The sequence below is a fragment of the Salvia hispanica genome, chromosome 1 (genome assembly GCF_023119035.1).
Source record: "Salvia hispanica cultivar TCC Black 2014 chromosome 1, UniMelb_Shisp_WGS_1.0, whole genome shotgun sequence".
In the NCBI taxonomy this organism is placed as follows: domain Eukaryota; kingdom Viridiplantae; phylum Streptophyta; class Magnoliopsida; order Lamiales; family Lamiaceae; genus Salvia; species Salvia hispanica.
In genome coordinates this window covers 23,582,831-23,598,139 of record NC_062965.1, presented here as the reverse complement: position 1 = coordinate 23,598,139, position 15,309 = coordinate 23,582,831, and the positions used below count along the sequence as shown (strand labels likewise).

At 35.3% G+C, this 15,309-nt stretch overlaps 3 protein-coding genes across 5 annotated transcripts in view; 2 read left to right on the top strand and 1 right to left on the bottom strand.

The window, feature by feature from the left end:
* Positions 1–3,481: 3,481 nt before the first annotated feature.
* On the top strand, positions 3,482–5,471 carry LOC125191151 (iron-sulfur assembly protein IscA-like 1, mitochondrial; the record flags this gene model as incomplete). The annotated part of the gene is made up of 3 exons (XM_048088639.1): positions 3,482–3,677; positions 4,755–4,872; positions 5,097–5,471. Coding segments are annotated over 3 exons (423 nt in total), but the record flags the coding sequence as incomplete, so codon positions are not given.
* A 376-nt stretch (positions 5,472–5,847) lies between these two features.
* LOC125201699 (L-aminoadipate-semialdehyde dehydrogenase-phosphopantetheinyl transferase-like) lies at positions 5,848–8,147 on the top strand. The gene is made up of 5 exons (XM_048099916.1): positions 5,848–6,047; positions 6,453–6,585; positions 6,760–7,004; positions 7,416–7,587; positions 7,728–8,147. The coding sequence occupies exons 1-5, from the start codon at positions 5,926–5,928 to the stop codon at positions 7,914–7,916; spliced, it is 861 nt and encodes a 286-aa protein (XP_047955873.1). The 5' UTR covers positions 5,848–5,925; the 3' UTR covers positions 7,917–8,147.
* A 396-nt stretch (positions 8,148–8,543) lies between these two features.
* The window catches only part of LOC125221631, a 9,101-nt gene continuing 2,335 nt past the window's right edge, over positions 8,544–15,309 (bottom strand). Inside the window, exons 3-17 of one of the 3 annotated variants that reach the window (XM_048123809.1) lie at positions 15,198–15,288; positions 14,760–15,000; positions 14,026–14,306; positions 13,501–13,662; positions 12,555–13,346; positions 12,376–12,458; positions 12,202–12,264; positions 12,010–12,098; positions 11,863–11,928; positions 11,026–11,673; positions 10,669–10,743; positions 10,426–10,496; positions 10,266–10,323; positions 9,502–9,721; positions 8,544–9,421 (exon numbers count right to left, since the gene is read on the bottom strand). In XM_048123809.1, coding sequence (XP_047979766.1) covers positions 8,820–9,421; positions 9,502–9,721; positions 10,266–10,323; positions 10,426–10,496; positions 10,669–10,743; positions 11,026–11,673; positions 11,863–11,928; positions 12,010–12,098; positions 12,202–12,264; positions 12,376–12,458; positions 12,555–13,346; positions 13,501–13,662; positions 14,026–14,306; positions 14,760–15,000; positions 15,198–15,288 — 3,542 coding nt within the window. In that variant the 3' untranslated portion in view covers positions 8,544–8,819. The remainder of the gene's footprint in view (positions 9,422–9,501; positions 9,722–10,265; positions 10,324–10,425; positions 10,497–10,668; positions 10,744–11,025; positions 11,674–11,862; positions 11,929–12,009; positions 12,099–12,201; positions 12,265–12,375; positions 12,459–12,554; positions 13,347–13,500; positions 13,663–14,025; positions 14,307–14,759; positions 15,001–15,197; positions 15,289–15,309) is intronic. The other 2 variants (XM_048123824.1, XM_048123818.1) reach the window with 2 other exon arrangements.

The window sequence follows — 15,309 nt, the reverse complement described above, 5'->3', positions numbered from 1 at the left end:
TGCTACACTAATATAAAAGGAATAAAATTGTGTGTGAGTTGATTAATCTCTAGGCCAAAGGTCTTCAGTTCTAGAAAAAAAAATTTCTATTCAAGGCATACTAAAGTAAGTTTTGATAATTGAAAGTATAATTAATTTATGTAATGATGATAGTTCTGTACTTCTGTTGTACATATTTTTCGTATAAAATTGCATACAATTTGTAGAATAATTATTTTATAGTATTAGTGTTTTGAACAATATTAGTTATTAAAGATTAATTGCATATAAATCTTTGATTTTGAATATTTTGGGTTATCAAATAGTATTACAAAACTTTGCCTTTATATTTTTTTTCGAGGGTGGTATCTATACAATATATAAAAGGTGAGTTTTGAAGGTATTTAGGGAAATATTCTTTTAAAATAAATATGGAGTATTATTTAAATAAAACTATACGATTACTTAGTAGTTAAATTAGTGGGTAATTATTTGAAGTTAGTGGGGAGTTAATGGGTGGTTATTATCCATAGTAATTTATTTATTTCTACCAATTAAGAAAACTTAGAAAACAAGTGTTTGATAGAAGCAGAGACGGACACAGGTGGGGTCGGGTGGGGTCTGCCGACCCCACCGCGGGTCCATGAATGCCACCGGAATATACGAGAATTTGTCGGCCGATCCCGCAACAGCCCGCCTCCGACCCCACGGCCAACGCCTCCACCGCTCCACGAAAGTTAAATGAAAAAGTGTTGAAAACTGGGATTTAGAGAAATAGAGAGAGAGAGAGAGAGAAGAGATATACAATTAAGTTATCGATAGTGATTAAAATTGAGAGGAGAGATCGATGAAATTTTTTGAGAAAAAGAGAGCAGAACCAAGATAACTCTGCATAGAAATGTGGTGATGAAGACGCATCATAGTTTGTGCAATATTATTGTGTGGTGAATTAAAATTTTGGTCTTCAAAATGAAATGTGACTTTATTAGCTTATTTAATTAGTACTCCACTTGGTAGATACTAAAAGAATTGTAATGCATTTTTTCAAAAATATTACTAGTATTTAAATATTATCTATATTTTTAAATAATTATTATTAAAATATAATACTCCATATTAAGTATTTAGTATATCCGACTTCACGAGTTATATATCCTGGGTCCGTCATTGGATAGAAGAAATGGAGATATTACAGGATCAGCCCATTTTGCAGCAATGGCCTCTGATATCTTCCTCTTCTGCTCCGTAGATTTAGGTGCTCTCTTGCTTCCCTTCGGTCTAGGCAAGCTTTTTCTTTTTTCGACACTCTGCTGCCGGCTCCGACCAACACCATATGTAGCAACATCCCGACATATGGTAGTGTATCACATCTTATGCTTTGGTCTACGGATGATCATTTTATTACATATTGTTGTTTATTATTTTATTGTAGTTTTAGATGAGGCGGACAACTTTAAATATGACAAACGAGTTATTTTACCTATGAGTTCTTTTGGAGAGTGATGAATTGTGAAGAATTGAAGAATTTAGTTTATAATGATGAGATTGATTTTAATTTTAAAGTTAATGTAGTGTATAAGAAATTTTAAAAATGATGAATAATTATCCATTGTGTTTAATTCTTTATTGTGATAGAATTTTATCTTCCTATTCCATGATTTAATGTTTATACATTATATTATGTGATTTGTTCCAAATTTATTATGCTTCAATGTTGATTTGTATAGATTTTTTATTCTCATATAACTAAAATTATTGCTCATATTTTTCATTGTTAATATTAATTCTAATTTTGTTTAATTAATTTAAAATTTTGTATTAAAAATATATATTTTGTGCGTACACAGGCGTGCTACTAGTAAACATTTAATGTAACAATTACATTATAAAATTTCATCCTTTTATATAATATAAATATATAAAAGAGAAGTTTTGTTAAAAAAAAATAAATCACAAATAGGATACCCAAGCCATTACACAAAGTCTAAAATATGGATTACTTTTGTCCTAAAAAATCAAGAGTGAACTACACTAATAGTCCCTGATCTTGTCGAAAAATGCACCAATGGTTCTTGAAATTTTTTTATATAATTTTTGATACGACAAGACTAAAATAACCCTAGGCACCACTAGTGTAAATATTTAAAGTTCAGGGCCATTTTGAAACTTTCTACTCTCCCTTTAATTTTTTCATTTTTTCTTCCATCACCATTTTCTTTTATAAACTCAATTACACTTTCATTTAAATAATATTTGATGCTTTATGATTTCAAAAATTTAAATAAGAAACTAAATGTTTTAAATTATGCTTTATTTATTTTTTAAAATTAAATATTATTTATTATACAGCTTAATATGTATGTTTGTGAAGAAAAATTAAATTTAATAGTATCATTTATTAATATAAATATTAAAGTGAATTATAGAAAATTCTTTGTGGAATTTATTTTTACTTAAAAGTTTTACTTAAATGTTTTAAATAGTAAACTATAGTAATTTTTTATTTATAAAATATTACTTAAATATTTAAATATTACTATACTTAAGTGAAATATAAATATTTATTTTAATAATTAAAAAATTTATTGATATTTAAAAATTAAAATTTAAAATTTTGTAAAATTAAATCTAATATCAAATAAAGAAACAAAGTGAAGGATGACAAAGGGAAAAAATGATAAATTTGAAATAATATCAAAGCTAGCATACCAAAATAATATTACATTTTAAAATGCTAGTGCTGCAAAAGTCCAATCGCCCAAAACTCTAAAATAATATCAGCTGCAAACATTTACTCCAAAAAGTTCTTAAAATAATTCAATTTCGAGATAAAACCCTTACCCAAGTGATCACCTGCGATATTTTTAAAGTCCAGGACTATGGGCGAGATAAACCCATACTCTAAAGACCATTTGTAGTTCACTCTAAATATTTTAATTATGTTAATGCTAATATAGTATAATAAAAAATATTTTTTAAGTATAATAATTAAAATTTAAGTGAATTATATCTAATGTAAATTAATGCGAACTCTTGCGAGTAACATTTTTTACTAAATATATTAAAGTGAACTATAGTAATTTTTTCATTATATACGTTATTCAAGAAAATATTTTCTGTTGTAAAAAATATAAAATGGACTAGTATCAAAAATGTAAATTTTTTCTGTCCGAAAAGGTGCTTTTATGTATGTTCAAAATAATTGCTTGATTGAAGAGGTACCAAAACTATAATTTCCAGATACCGAAAATGCCCTCCATGACATTTAGGAGATTTTTCTAACGCTGAGGGGTATAAAAGACCGACAGGTATAAAAAATATTTTTAGAAAATGAAACTAGAAGAAAAGAGTTTATATTTTTGGGAAATTGTGAGTATATTTAATCGGATCCATGACCCAAATCCTGCCCCATTTTTGAATCCGGGTCACGCAGTAACACGACCCAATTCCCGCCCCGAGTTTAAACCCGGATCCAACATTGCAAGGGGCTGTTTGGCTGTAAAAATTGGGATTGTCAAATTTTTTGCACTCTGAGAAACGAAGGATCGGAGCTATGGTGCGAAAGCAAGTCCTCTCCTTAACGGAAGCGGCGGCTTCTAGAATTCGCCACCTCTTAGACCAGCGTCAGCGCTCTTTCCTCAAGCTCGGCGTCAAGGCTCGCGGCTGCAATGGTTTATCCTACACCCTTAATTACGCCGGTGAATTTCCCCCCTTTTCGTGGTTATTTTCAATTTTTTTGGTTTTTGTTCACTGTAGCTTAGGGTTTATGATTTTACGCCTTTTCTTGACAATTAGGGATGAATTAGGCGTTACAATCGAGTTAATTTAAATCATAGAATACAGTTTGCAATTATATTGATGAATCTGTGTTGTTTAGATAGGTTATCTGCGAATGAACCTGCTTGTCATAGCTTGAATGAATAACTTTCTTCTTTAATAGATATGGCTTTGATTGCCATCTAACATTGGACAGGGGGGAAAAGAGTCACATTTCTTAGTTAAATTCCTCTAATGGATTATACTGCTGCGTTGAATCAACGCATACTCGAGCAGCTTATTCGACAATTGTTGCCTTCTTCTCTTCTATCATTATTGTGTATGTTCTTCAAGTGATGATGGAGTTTGATATGTTTGAGTTTTGCATGATTCCGAATGTGGGATCTTCACTTTATAGATTCAATGATAGAGGTCGGGAATGAACTTCTGATTTGCGTGGATAGAGTTAGGCATAGATCGATGGTGATAAGATTTTACATGCTCGCATTATAAGTTTTTTCAAGCATGTCCTATCATTTTATACGTGCAAGTGTCAAGAAGCTCGAAAAATTCAGGGATAAATTTAATTGTTTATATCACCCTGTGTGCAATCCTTGAAGTAGAATTCTTATAAATACATTTCAGTTCTTCCTGTTTGTATGTTGAACATTAATCACTCTAAATCATCTCAGTTGTCACTTGTAGCTCATTTACTTTTAGAATCTTTATCACGCACATGCGGAAAAGGCAGGGCATGAACTACATACAGGAAAGATCAATCCACTTCTTAAATGTCTTTTGTGTTGTTATCTATTGTATTTCTGTTCATTTCATACTGTTCAAAATTTTGAAATTTTCTTGTTTTTCCGGCTTAAGAATTATGTCGTTTGAAGTTTGTTTCAAGGAAGAAAGTATCTTCTGACCCGAAGATCTCAATTAATGCTTCAGCACTATTGTTTAACCTAGTTTTTTTTCTTATGCTCAAAATATATGGAGTCATTAACTCTTATTCATCACAGATGAAAAAGGGAAGTTTGATGAGTTGGTTGAGGATCAAGGTGTAAAGATATTGATCGACCCAAAAGCCCTGATGCACGTGATAGGAACTAAGATGGACTTTGTTGACGACAAACTGAGGTACAAGATACTTTCCACTTCTCGTTACAGATGAATTCCAATTCCAAAGCATGTGTTTCCATAGAAGCTTACCTTGGAAGGGTCTTTCTTTCTTTCTTCCTCCTGCGCAAGGCCATACTCATTACTTTTAATCGCAGCCCATGATAATGTTTGAATATTTTCGACTTGTAACTTTAGGGTTATTTTCAACAATCATGTTTTCATGGCTGTTTACTTCTGCACAGATCTGAGTTTCTTTTCATAAACCCAAACTCAAAAGGGCAGTGCGGCTGTGGAGAATCCTTTTTGACCGCGAGCAAATCAGACGCAGCGAAGAGCAGTGGTAGCTCATGAATGGCCAGTCTTGTGACACTGGCATGCTTGGTCTGGATCTTTTTGAACAAATGCATATATTAGAGGAGGAATTACATACAGAGGAGAAGCTTATTTGGGATCTAAGATGGGGCTGATAAATTCTTGTGAATGACAATTTATTGTAGATTTATAGTGACAATGACTGTATCCTTTGTGGGTTACTTACTGATGTATATTACTCAATATCAATAAGCTGCATCAAGATATTCACATGGAGAATAAATAAATCAGTTTTGCAGAACTTATGCTTGAGAATTTCTTTGACCTTGATGTGTTTTACAATAATGTTTGCCTTTGAGATTTTTTTGTGATAACCTTTGAGATATTAAAATAAGGTTAATTGTCATATAACACATGAGCTATGGATTTTAACATTGAGTGGATTTGTAATATTTCGAAATTTGAATATGCCTGAATTTTGTTGGCCAATAACTCAATTCTTTGGAGCCAGATCAAGATTTTTAAATTTGGAAAATTATCTTTAAATGATTCAACAATTAAAATTTTGGTATAAAAAAATAAAACAGAGTTCGTACTTACATTTGACTCCAATAAATAGAATTATTAGCCTCGATAATCATTGATTCCATTTCTTCCATATGAATATGTCAACTCATACATTGTTGTTCTATATAAACTCGAGAGTTCCAAGTTCCAAAAAAACAAAACTCTAAAAGATGAAAGAGTGAATAATTCAAAATGGAGCTTGAAAAAGGGGTGCAGAGATGGATTGTTGACATATCTATTTGGAATCCTTCGCCCCATCAGTTCAATCTTGCCGTATCTCTTCTTCCCCACTGCGAACACTCCTCCATCACCAGGTTCTTCATTTCTTTCTGTATTCATTTGGCAAATAATCATATTTATGTGTGTGGATTTAGTGGAAACTTAAATTATGTGCTATAGTGAATTTGAGTGAGATTGAAAGGATCAAAGTGGGTTCTTGATTGAGCATAAAAAGTTCCCCTTTTTTAGGTTTGAATGTTGTTGTTAGAATCTTTGGTTATAGTGAATTTTGAGTGAGATTGGCTTGATTAAGCATAAAAACTCAATTTTCTTTGGGTTTTTGAAATGATTTCAGATTCTATGATCTTGTATCAGAGTAATTTCGAGTTGAGATTGAATTGATTAAGTACAAAAAAGTATCCTTTTTAAGGTTTGGGAAAAGTTTTCAGATTCTATGATCTTGTATTAGAGTGATTTTGAGCTGAGATTGAACTTATTAGGTTTGTGAAATTCGAGGATCGAAAAAGGGCTCTCGTAAGCCGGCTGCTGCAGTATGCTCTGGTGCATCAAGTTTTGGGAATTCCATTCGATGAGATTATAATCAAGCGAACTCCCGAGGGAAAGCCCTTTTTGGTACATACATACATCTTGAATTTAGTACTTTTTCTCCATTGCATTTATGCTTCGAGCTTCGTTGAAATTTGGAATGTTGGCTTCTTCGTTGATGACATCCTACTTAGAATGTCTGTTAGTTGTTTCACGAATAGATGGACTAGCAGTCATTGTTTTGTCCTGTGGTGCGACTAGGTGTGTGACAACGTGGACTCGGGGTTTCCAAATTTCAACTTTAATGTATCCCATCATGGTGACTATGTCGCGATAGCGTCTGAGCCTGTGTGCCTCGTGGGAGTGGATATCGTCACTCATTCAGTTCCTGTGAACGAACCAGCTGACAAGTTTGTACAGAGTTTCTCATCATACTTCTCTGATTTGGAATGGCGTAGTATCCGCAATGCCAGCTCTTCCGATGAGATGCTGAGAGTTTTTTATAGGTACGTCAATCGGCCTTGTTATCCTTTTATCAGCGTGATGAAAATTACGTTAGGAAAATTTGTCATTTGAATCATAACTTTTGATTGACTTATCTCATTACTTTCGAAACCTGCGAATTAAACCATAAGTGTACTATAATTCGCTATTCTCCCAAGAGAAAGTCCAAATCGTGAGTGCCTGAATCGCGGTTTGGAAGTTGCGAACCTCAGCCGTGAATTGAAGCTGCAGAATCTGACTAAAGCCCTAAAATTCAGATGTCAATTATGCAAAATAAAATAAAAAAGCCATCTGATTGATTAAAATGATGAAAACGACACCATTTTGAGTCTAACTAAAGCCCTAAAATTTAGTTGTCAATGATGCGCCTGGCTTTCTTTTGAGGTGTCGTTGCGCCAATTGTGTTTGTGCAGGTATTGGTGCTTGAAGGAAGCTTTCGTGAAGGCAATCGGTAGCGGTGTCGGCCACAAATTGGATGATGTGGAGTTTCATCACACAAGTTGGGAGAATATATATGTCAAAGTTTGTGGGAAAGAATTGAAAGACTGGAGATTTTGGCTTCAAGATCTCAGCAACAACCATTCAGTAAGTCTTCATCTACTGTTAATTCCTCTGTTTTGACACAAGTGTAGGTGGAAAATATGTTGAACATTGTGCAATTTTGTGGATAATTTACTTTTGCAGTGTATAGTTTACTAAAAGAATATAAATTGATTTATTCTTAGGTAGCCGTTGCAAGGGGTCATCCAAGAAGTGCCATCTCTAGTTACATGAAAACTCTAAAACAGATTGATTTCAAAGAGGAGTATAAAACATGCCTCAATCTTCCAAATCCAAGTTTTACTTTTCTAACAGTAGACGATCTCGTCCGATCATGGGGCGATGATGTGTCGAGAAAACTTGATGTCTTATGACAAGAGAGAAATAGATCAAGTCAGTCAACGGCGGATTCAAGATTTTCGGTTTGAGGGGTGACAAATGATTACATGCATTTGGAGACTTAAATCTGAGCTTTTTTTAATATTGGTGGTGCATAGATAGATATAACAATTTTTTTTTTTATTTTTTATGTTAATATGTTGGTGGTATAAAATATTTTAGCAACTATTCCTTTTGTCCCCTTGAAGATGGCTCCTTTCTATTTCGACAAGAAATTTTTGCAATATTATTTTGTATGTTAAGTAAAGAGAATAAAATAAAAATAGTACAGTAGTATTTTAATTTTAAAAAACAAGTCATTTATATTGAAATAAATAAAAAAAGAAAGTAGATAATATGCAGAAGTATATAATGCTCCCTCCGTCCCAAGATAAGTGACCTACTTCTTTTGGACACAGGATTTAAGGAATTGTATTTAAATAAGTTAAAGTGAAGAGAATAAAGTATGAGAGAGGGAAAGTAGAGGAGAGGAGAGAGAATAAAGTAGGTGGAAAATAAAGTAAGAGAGATGACTTTTTGCTAAAAATGGAAATTGGTCATTTATAGTGGGACACCCCAAAAAGGAATACAAGTCACTTATCTTGGGACGAATGGAGTAATACTAAAAGAAAAACATTGGATATACTTGTCATACTCACTAAGGATAGAGTATTTGCAACAAATCAATTACAAGTGTTTCCTAGAAAAATTTCCCAATAATGAAAAAAAGAAAAAAAAATCACATAATTACAACTGCCATTTGGCAAAAGACTCACATATTATGGAGGCAGTACAACCCTCCCCTCTCTCCCACCCACCAAAAAAAGAAAAAAAAAAGAAAAAAAGAAATCTTTAACTAGTTAAAATATCCACAAGCTGTACAAGAATATGTAGTGATGTCAAAACATATTCAGTTCCGCAAGGTCATCCATAGGTATGTCAAGCCCAACAATGGAGTCATTGTCTTCTTGTAAACCATCATCCATGTCAAAATTCAACCAACTATTCAGATCCTGCGGTTCACCGATCTCGGGATCCACGCCCAATTCCCCGACGATGTCGTTCATTGGCAAGTCGGCGAATTCCATGGATTCTTTCCCTTCATTTGAAGAAACTGGAGGAGCATTAACAGAAGACATGAATCTGACATCCTTTCTCCTGTTGACGTTCGGAGATTCGAGAGCACTGGGATTCGAGGCGTCTGGGAATTTGTAGATGAAGCTGTTGGCTGAAGTAGAGAGCTGAGCCGTTTTCTGTTTGGGCTTTGATTTTGCTTTGCGCTCGCCCTTTGAGCCACCGCCCATGGATGACCGTCCGGCCTTAGTGTTTCTGTCTCTTTCACTTCTCTTTCCCTTTGCACCATCGGCTATTCCTAGAGCCGATGAGGCTCTAAATACAGCACCGCCAACATCATCAAGCAGTAGCTCCCTTCTCTTTGCTCTATTTGATATCGGCCCATTTTTAGCAAAAGAGTGATCAGATTGATGAGCAGACGTGCCATCTGCATCAACATACGAGAGAGGACACATGTAAGCCAAGTGCTATTGAAATTGACACAAGTGCATGTTTTCGAGCTTTTACCATTAGCAACTGCCAGACTGCCACCATTGAGCAGCTCTGTTTCATTAAACCGAGGCGGTGTTGCAAATATGACATCCCGGAGTGCAGGATCGGAAAAGCAACTTGCCCCTGAATCTTGAAACTTTTGACACCTGGCAAGCGTCCTCCTTGCAAAAGCCAAAGCAACTTGTTTTGATACCTTAGGTATCCCATGTTTTGTAGCAAAGCTTCCTCTAGTTGCCTGTCAATTGTTCCAACATATAATCTCATGTTAGAAATCTCAAGTTAGGTATGAATAAAGCATGAATGGATGAGCTTTATCGATGCACATAACAATTTGAAAGCATAGATGCAAATATGTGTTTATTATGGTTAATCAAACAACTACATAAACACATTCCCTTGCAGAACCATTTAGCCTGTTGGACCGTTTAACCATGTAGAGTATTCGAACAACTTTGAGTATTACGCTCTCTCTATAACTAAGTGCTCTTAAAGCCAGACTTCATAGCTAATGATAACCACTCTCTTCTTGAGATCAAAGTTTCGTAAAGAAAATAACCAAATGCTGATTCTATTTTGACTATTGCTGGCACACACGTTGCTGCATCTTCAACATAAATATAATCTTCCAAAATTTCAATAGTAACGATTGGCAGCTCTTTTCTTATCATAAATTCAATAATGAAAAGGCAATAAAGGAAAGTATGATACTGACTTAAGCTTTCTCGTACAACTATTGAGTGCAGATGTATATAAGAATGATACGAGCGATTAATGCTAACCAAAAGTTTCTTGTATGCCAACTCAACAAGTTTTTCCATTGCAACCTGCTCAGGGTCCCTGAGGAGACAAAAAATTTGTAATATCATAAAACAATTCATACGGTTCTAGCTAGTAGCTAATACGGTCACTTTTAAGCTCCAGACAAGAAATTATCTTTACCTTCTTCCAATATCCTTGCCTTCTTCAATGGACTTGCTTATTTTATCCAAGTAAGACTTCTTCTGCCCAATCTGAAAATTCAAGCATATGAATATCAAGTAAAGTGATTGGAGTGCTCGATATTGCAGAAAACATGAAGATTTTAAGAAACAAGATTTTAAGAAACAAACGCAAAATTTGTATAGAGAAAATGATGGCTAGGATTGGGAAAAGTGTTGAGTTCAATCAAGTATGAAATATTACCTGTTCATGAAGTCCCTTCTCTAACTGAACAATTTCCTCATTAATCACTTCATCATCTTTATCACCCAAAGCAGGCTGCATAAGACATTACAGAAAGGATGAGAATTGTAACTTGCAGGAAAAGGTTATTGAGGATTGTGAGGACCTCGACGTTATATAAAAAAGGACACACAGATTAGACTAGACAGCATATTTATTATACATTTAAATGAGAGTATCTACGTATTATAACATGCACACATAGATATTCATTGCAGCTCTTCAGAAATCTGGAACTCATCCAACGCAATAATTTACTAAGCTCTACAGAAGCAGTGATATGAACTTATGACCAACATTAAATAACGGAAACCTTACCGCAGCTTCCACGAAGAGGCCTATACTCTGCAGTTCTAGCACTAGCTTCTCTTCAAAAGACATCTGTTCATACTGGTGATGGAAAGAAGCAATACCACAATATTTTGTCTGAGGACCTTCAGGAACATAATCACACCTTGAAAGTCTGACCAAAACTTCAACCTCAGAGTGCACATATCCACCGTCTCTTTGATGCAGGTCACCATTAGATAGGTGGTCTCCGGAACCATGGCCCATAGTGAAGTCGGTGTTTCCATTACAAGAAAAAAATATGTGATTGCCATTTTTTGGAGTTTGAACACCAAACAATGGCTCACAAAGGTCCCGTTGATTGATATGTTTGCTATCAGCACCTATAAGGAGACATGGATCAGTAACTGAAACAATTGGCATCCCAAATCCAGTTTCTTCAGATTCTTCAATTTCATCTTCTTCAATCAGAGCTGATAGTACCCTTTGATAAAGTGGAGTCACTATTTCATAAGATTTTTCTTTGTCAGAGCAATCAAATACAGATGAATCCTGTGATTGTTCAACTGATGGTCTCCTATCTGAAGAAGTCTTCAAACTGGTGCCATTGTTCATGTGTCTATATCTTCCAAAAGAAATAGATTCAGGAGCCGCAATTTGCTCATGTCCAGATTCATCCTGATGCAAGTTGAGAATGCTTTGCACATTAGAATACATTTAATCAGATTTATATCGGAAAATAATATTAAAAGAACGTCACAGGAACAGTCTGATGTATTTCAAAGACCATAAATAGCAGAGAAGATGCTGAATGAATGCAATCACGAGAAAGGGATGAAGAAGGTCACTTCTACAAACAATTTTCACCTGTACATGATTCCCATGGCTAGAGTTCTGATGAGAATTTGTATAAGATTCTTCAGCCAATTTGAGCTGATTCAAATATTAGAGGAAATAAATCAGAAATCACTTAGCTACGATATGTACAATCTACCACAATATTGACTAAATTACCTGATCAGATAAGTATGACTTTTCATCAGGGCCAATAGAAGCAAACAAGGACTCAACTGTTTTCCAAAATGCACTTGAGCATGCATTAACTGCAGCAAGTAATAATAGCAATCAAGGATAGTCCTATTCATTCAGAAGTCAGAAAACTAAAAAAGTAGCTATGAGAAATATGTTATTGTAACAAACACATACCACTAGAATTCCAAGCGAGTTTAGCAGCTGCTAGAAGTTCTTCATGGTCATCCTCTGATTCCCCTGAAAATTACAATACATTAGCATAGAGTTTTGTACTATTACATATAATTACTCATTCACATCAGCAGAATGCGAGCAAACGGAAAGGACAAACGCATTTTGTCAAGTTACCACTACAATCAGGGGAACCCCCATGGCCAAGACGAGAGACACCTTTACGATCTGATTGCTTCTTCAAAGGGCGACCTGACTTGCTGCAACAGTACATCAGAAGGCCTTAAGAATAGAGAAAAGCAACAAAAGACAGAACACAACTGAAGGATATTAACCATCCAGGAAAATAGACAGACCTTCCATTCTTGTCAGAACCAGACCTTGCATTTCGCAGAGGTTTGCTCGGTGGCACAATATCTAACTTCTCTCGCGTTGAGGAAATGCTACCCCTAGAAAATGGTGAGATCCTTCCACTACGCCCTTGTCTCCTCACTCCATCACCGATTTCTTCTTTTACCATGATTTTATTCTTTTTCATAGGTATTGTAGAAGTCCCAATGTTTGGACCTGCACTTCCATCCTTTTCATCAACATCTGCATTACCTATGCCCTTCTCTTTCATTCTAAACTGGCCAGCACCCGATTCTTCACTTTCAGACAGCCTTGCAGGAGATGAAACATTTTCAGCCTTTGCTTTAGAGTTCTGGTTCCCACTGCCTGAACTCTTGGTGGGAAAAGAAACACTAGTGGTACCGGTGCTCAACCGGGGACTGAAATCAGAAGGTGAGCCTCCTTCAGCTTGCATCTGGACATCATCAAGGTTTGGGACTGGAATAAGATTTGTCCTTCTCGTTCGAGAACTCTTCTGTGGTCTCTGACCACCCCATTGAGTTATAGGGGGAGATGATGACCCTGCAGGCATAGGACGCTTCCGATTGTTAGCTCCACTAATTGTTGGGGTTCTGTTAAGAGCCTGGGGCTGTTCCCAGCTCTCTAGAGTTCCAGACACACGAGGGGTGGTAGAAGTTGAATTAGCTGCAACCATAGAGCCATTTCGTGGCGTCCTGGATGCCTTCCCTTTTAGTATAGGGCTAGGACAAATGGAATGATTTTCCTCACGATTGTTTATCCTAGAAGAAAACCCAGCACTGTTACCATCAAAGGAATATCCAGTTTAAGATTACAAAAAGGGGAAAAGGAAAGGTGCTGTAGCAGAACAGTGAGGTTTGGGGTGTTATGTAGATAAGTCAGCAGAAAACATGCACGCGAATGACTTATGGATTCAAATGATAAGATACACACCTAACATTTAATTTTCCTAGAGTCCGCTCCTTGATTGGTCCAACAGTGCCATCCCTTGAGAGCATTGATTTCTCTTGTTCATTCTTAAAGGTAGCACGGCCACTAGAACCAGCAGGCTGTGACATTGAATCTAATTTGTTGGTGCCACCAGAAGCTCCTGACCTAAGGAAAATGTTTCCAAAAGTACAAGTGTCATTATATTAAATTTTAAATTATTGATTTAAACATAGAGATTATTGTGCCAATGGCTCAATGGATAAGGATGGTAAATGTAGATCATAAGAAAAGCAATTTGGAAGAAAAAAACAGCAATAGTAACAACAGAGCTCCAAAGATGACGGTACTCCAAAGTTGCTTCTATAAGGATAGGGAATTCCATAAAATCAATTTCCAAAACATGCATGGGATAAGCATCACCTAATAAAAGCAAAATCCAGAAAAAATCGAATCAAAAGCAAATAGAGATTGACAAACAGCACAGCTGCAAGTAATGCAGAGATTTTGGTTCATATAATGGAATCTAACCTAAAACTTTGTGTGGAATCACTGGACTGTAGGCTAGATTCGCTATTGAGCTTAGGATGCATGGTCCTCTTCAGCTCCCCATCATTGTCAATAGATCTCGGAAAGGCTGTACCAAATGTGCGTTTCCTTTTCATTTTCTTATCCCAACTTTCTCCACCAGCAGGTAACCTCCTTATCTTTTCCTCACCCATCTCAGAATCCCCATTGCGGTCCTTAATCAGATCTCTTTCTTTTGTCATTGTCAAAGGCTGACGTAGTACTCCATTATTTCTGCATTCAGCCTGAGAATGGGAAATTGTAGCAAACTGTTTTAACCAATAAGATGAAGAAGAATAGCTAAACAAAATAAATAAATAACAATAAAATTGGTGAATACTGAAAGAGAACAGATATGAAGCAAAAGAGTGCCACCAATATTATAGATAATTCAAGTAAAAGTGGCTGTCAAAATTTCAGCTAAATCATAATTACACTCTATTAAGTCATTATGCAGAATTACTGTATATATTCAATGTAGACGTGAGTACATGTTGCATTGTTATTAAAGGCAATTAAAAGGCATTTATTCCTTGAGCTTGGTCTTGCTAAATCCATATTAAGAAGTGCATGATGAAAGTGTCTTTTCCAGCACAAAATGTCAAGATTAAGAAACAAAATCAAAGCATTACTGATACAAAATGATGCAGTGAATGAGAAAATGCAGAGTACAAGTAAATAATTAATGCAGTTAATACCCTGGTTTCTGCCACTGATGTCCGTAAGCGCTTATTCAATCCACCATTCTTAGGCCGATCATCAAATTTCTGACTTCCAAACTCCGCCGTGCTCCGATGCATCAGTGATCCAATCTTCAAGGTTGAACCACTAGACCGTTCATGCGTTGGCATGTCATTCCGTTGATGCTGCTTCTTAGATGACATGGTTTCAAATTTGTTTAACTTATTTAAATGTTCCTCCAATTTTTTTGCTCTAGAACTGCCAGAAATATAATAAATTTTAGAAATAGAAGAGATACATGAATGATGTAAAACATCATACAAATGCATTAACAGAATGGTTACATCAGCCAAAACAAGACACAGAGATGCACAAAACTGAATTTTTATCCAAACATCCATTCAACAAGATGATTCCAAGGAGGACAACCACATTTGGAGTAACTGTAAGTTTACCTGGCTTTAAGACGAGAATCAGCAACGCTTGCTCTCAATCGCTTCAATTCCTCAAGGGCAGTGGGAGATGGATTCTTTATATGAGCACTACCAAATGAGTTATCTTCTGAAC